The sequence below is a fragment of the Orycteropus afer genome, unplaced genomic scaffold (genome assembly GCF_000298275.1).
Source record: "Orycteropus afer afer isolate SDZICR_OR568_19922 unplaced genomic scaffold, OryAfe1.0 scaffold00930, whole genome shotgun sequence".
NCBI classification, from domain to species: Eukaryota; Metazoa; Chordata; class Mammalia; order Tubulidentata; family Orycteropodidae; genus Orycteropus; species Orycteropus afer.
In genome coordinates, this window is record NW_006922517.1 from 113725 (window position 1) to 118540 (window position 4816).

The 4816-nt window shown below is 39.5% G+C and overlaps 1 protein-coding gene across 1 annotated transcript in view; it reads left to right on the top strand.

Moving 5' to 3' along the window:
* Window positions 1-4816, top strand: part of ATP7A (ATPase copper transporting alpha) — a gene marked incomplete at its 5' end in the record, with an annotated part of 170780 nt that overhangs the window by 80325 nt on the left and 85639 nt on the right. Inside the window, one exon of the mRNA XM_007958337.2 lies at window positions 698-911. Coding sequence (XP_007956528.2) covers window positions 698-911 — 214 coding nt within the window. The remainder of the gene's footprint in view (window positions 1-697; window positions 912-4816) is intronic.

The following is a 4816-nucleotide window of genomic DNA, read 5'->3' on the forward strand; positions in this document are numbered from 1 at the left end:
CTTCCGAGGAGTGGCTGGTGGGTTTGAACCACCAGCCTTCTGGTTAGCAGTCAAGTGCCTTAGGCACTACGCTACCAGAGCTCCTCCACTGTCAAGTAGGCAATGTTAAATGACCATTGTATTCTAAACATTTAGAATTAATCAGGCATGTATCATGTATCTAAACCTCTAAATCAGGTGTAATTTTTGAATGAACAGGAGCTCTGTTGGTGTGGTTAAGGCACTTGGCTGCTAACCAGAAGGTTGGCAGTTCAAACCCACCAGCTGCTCCGTGGGAGGGAGATGAGGCAGTCTCCTTCCATAAAGATTTACAGCCTTGGAAACCCAATGGGAGTTGTTATTGAGTCAGAATTGACTCAGTGCCAGTGGGTTTGGTTTTTTTATTTAATCTTCGAATGAAAGGAGCCCTGGTGGTGCATTGGTTAAGTGCTAGGCTGCTGACCAAAAGATCGGTAGTTCGAAGCCACCAGCCATTCCTAGGAGAAAGATGTGGCAGTTTGCTTCCATAAAAATTTGCAGCCTAAGAAACCTCTATAGGGCAGTTCTACTCTGCGCTGTAGGGTCACTATGCTTTGGAATTGACTCAGTGACATTGGGTTTTTTGTTTGTTTTGTTTTTTGGTGATCTTTGAATGTGCTAATGTATGACTTTGCATTATTAGAACAGCAGAGGAAACTCTTCTCATTCTATTTGTTAGGAGCTGTATACTGAAACCTTGGGTACCTGCATAGATTTCCAGGTCGTGCCAGGCTGTGGTATTAGCTGTAAAGTCACCAATATTGAAGGCTTGCTGCATAAGAATAACTGGAAGATAGAAGAAAATAATATTAAAAATGCATCCCTGGTTCAAATTGATGCAAGTAATGAACAGTCATCAACTTCATCTTCCATGATTATTGATGCCCAATCAAGTAAGTAAATTTTCTTTATAATACAAGTTATGAGGAAAATATGGATACATGGCTAACTTTATAACCCTGAATATAAGAATAAAAAATAGACACTATAATTTTTATTCTCTGAAATCAATTCCATTGTAGATCATCTTTACTTTACTCACATCACTAGAGAATACTTCCCAACTGTGCTCTTGGATACCACTACAGGGGGATGAGGTCTAGCCATTAGGTAAACATTAATCCTTCTATTTCTCACCACAGCTACCCCAAACCTTTTACGTCTTTCACAAGATCTTATGACTTTCTCCCTAACCTACTCAGCAAGTTACCTTTCTTATTTTTATATAGAAAATTAATATTTTCCGGCATGTATTTTAATTTTTTTGTCAGAGAATTATTCTCTTTTAGGGGAAGAAGTATCAATCATCTTGCCTAATGAATTTCTTCGTCTTTGCTGGAGATCCCATCTTCTCTTAACTCCTCTGAGACTTTACTCTCTCAGTTCTGTCCCCTTGCTTCTGTTTTTCTTTCTTTTATTGTGATAAAATGTATATAACATAAAATTTACCATTTTAACCATTAAGTACATTTACAGTGTTGTGTTATCATCACCATTATCCAGACTTTTTTTGTGTGTCACCCTCACAGAAACCCATTAAGAAATAACTCCCTATTTTCCTCTTCCCCTGCCCTGCCCTTGGTAACCTCTAGTCTACTTCAAGAAACAAAAATTTATTGTGATTTGGGTGCAAATTTACAAAGCAGATTCCTTTTACTCTCAACAGTTCATGAACATTTGGTTTCATAGCCTTGATTACAATCCCAACAATAAAGTGCACTCCTCACATCTCCTCCCTGCGACTACCGCTTCCCTGTGTCCTTATCTATGCATTCCTGTCTGTCCAGCTTTCCTGCTATGCAAATGCTGCTCTTCTGATGTCTCATGGTTGGATTGATGTAAAAGGTACATCTCCCTAGGGTAGGTGGGTGCATCTCAGTTGGTAGGTGTTCTGCTTGTAGGCCTTCCTACTGTTTGGCTGAGAGTTAATCCATAGAAGTGAGTCCAGTTCCATGCCCAGGATAACCTGGGGCCATAGTCTCGGGGATTCCACCAGTCCCTGTTTGACCAGTAATTCTGGTCATTTTTGTGTTTTTGAGTTTTGTTCCACATTTTTCCCTCCCACTCTATCCAGGTTCTCCAGTTTTGATCCCTTTCTGACTGGTTGGCCTTGGTAGCTGGGCTCTGTTTAGTTTTTCCAGTCTCAGGGTCGTGAAGGCTGAGGTTCTTGTGATCCATAATACCCTTGGATTAATTGTTTCCATATGACTTTGATTTTCTTCACTCTTCTTTGCTCTAGACAAGGACAGACCAGTAATTGTATCCTAGATGACTCTCGAAAGCTTTTAAGACCCCAGTCACTACACACCAAAGTAGGATGTAGAACAAGATTTTTTATGCTATGTTGTGCCAATTGAGCTTGATGTCCCCTTAGACCATGGTCCTGAGCCTGCAGGCCTGGTGACTCTCTCCATCAAGGTGCTTGGCTGTCACTGTGAAGCTACTCTAACCTTGTTCCCTGTTACTTCTATAATGTATTATAGATATTTTTGTAGCACAAATGCACATGTAAGAATATCATCAGCTCTATCTATCTGTGGTCATGGGTATATTCCTGTTCACCCACCCACACCTTATCTTCTCACCTGTCTATGCATTTACCTATAGACTAGAGTTTGTTGTTACTGTAATGCAGTATTGTGTATGTAATAGTATTTGCCTCTGTTGTCTGTATCTTTTGTGTCTAAGGCGATTCTCCTGTGACAGCATATTGATGGGTCATGTTTTCTTATCCAGTCTACAACTCTCCCGTCTCTTGAGCAGTGCATTTAATCCAGTGACATTCTGTGTAATTATTGACAAGTATGAATTTGTTGCTGTTATTTTGTTATGTATTTTTTCGTGGTAATGCTGATTTCTTTGTTCCATATAATTTTCTGTGCTGAGCTCATTTTGTTTGTGAGTTGTGTTATCACTTCCTTCATTGCTGTTGTTTTAATATTTGCTAAATATTTGTGTTTTCCCTCTTTTTCATTTTGATGAGAAGTTAGTTTATCATTTTTCTTTGAGGTTATTCTGTGCTTGAACAATTTCTCTTAGAAAGATCAGCACAAGGCCCGTCCCCATGAGGTGGAGGTTAAAGATGTCCCAAATGTCCAAACTACTATGTCCCTCCATCATTTCAGACGTTAACTCGTCTTCCTCCTCTCAGGAATCTCCCCCATTTTAGGGTTCTGTATTTCACTGTAATGCCTCACAGAACTCACAGACACCCAAGGGATTGTCTCATGTAGTGGTGGTGGAGGCTGGGAGGCTGGCAGGCTGGCAAGTCCCAGGTCTGTAAGTAGGTTTGGAGTATCCTCCCAATTCTTGGGGTTTGATGAGCCTCCATCAGCAGATCAGATGACAACTGTGGTCCCAAATCCAGGAGTGAGATGACGATGAGCCAAAACGCAGAACCAGGGCAAGAGGAGGGTGAACCTTACCAGAAGATTCATAGGTATACCCTCAAGGAAGCTAAGGGTGGTGATTTGAGTTATACCCTCCAGCAAGGCAGGACTCAAGATATACCCCACCTGTGGTGGTACAACAGAAATAACCCAAGTGGATGGTTTTAATAATCAGCAGCTACTCAGTTACTCATGGCAAATCCCACCACAGAGCCAACTGCGAGTCATTATAAGGAATGACTACTACCAACTGCCTAGCCATGTTGACACCGGACCTTTATTTACCACACCACCCCAAATAGGCATGGATAATAGCATTTACAATATATTGGAAAATGGAGGACAATGGCTAGAAGGGCCACATCAAGCATTTCACCACATTCTGTGATTTATAATTTGTTCCCAAGTTTAGAACAGTCCATTCTATCTTGCAATTGTCTTGACTTCCTCGCCATTTAGAAAATCTGTAACTGCACTATGTTTTTCCTTTCTTTTTGGTTTGTAGTTGTCCTCATTTGCCAATTGATATCTCTTGTTCCCTATTTATAATTTTGTAAGCTTACCTACTTTGGATACTTCAGTAACTGGGTTGGTTTATGGGTTATATCATGTGTGCTAATGGTTGGTTGTTGTTTCCTGTTGTTGGTTCTCTGTCCATAGGACTTCCTTTAGCATCTCCTGTAAGGTTGGTCTGGTTTTAACACATTCCTTTAATTTTTGCTTATCTGGAAATGTCCTAATTTCACCATCATATTTGAGGGACAGTTTTGCCACTTATATAATTCTTGGCTAGAAATTTTTTCTTTCAGAGTTTTATATATACCATCCCATTGCCTTCTTGCCTGCATGGTTTCTGCTGAGAAATCAGAGCTTAGTCTTTTGGTTGCCCTTTGTGGGTAACTTTTCATTTTCTCCATGCTGCTTTCAGCATTCTTTCTTTGTCTTTGGTTTTGGTGAGTTTGATGGTGATACATATGTCTTGGTGATTTTCTTTGGGATCTATCCTGTTTGGGGTTTGTTGGACTTCTTGAATGGATATATTCTCATCTTTCATCATAGCAGGAAAATTCTCTTCCAACAAATCTTTGACAATTTTTTCTGTTGTTTTAATTGTCTCTTCCTGTTCTGGAATTCTGATTCCACATAGGTTATTCCTTTTGATGGTATCCTACATGAACCTTAGGCTTTCTTCGTTTCATTTTTATCTTTTTTTAATTTTTTTTGATTGATCGCTTTCCAAAGAAGTATTGAGGTACTTGCCTTCAGTCTCACTAATTTTATATTCCATTGATTCAATTCTACTCATTTGCCCATTCATCGTCTTACCTATTTCTGAAAATTTAGTATTAATCTTCTGGATTTCTGTGTGTAGATTTTGTATCATTTCTAATTTTTCATTTACTTTGTCA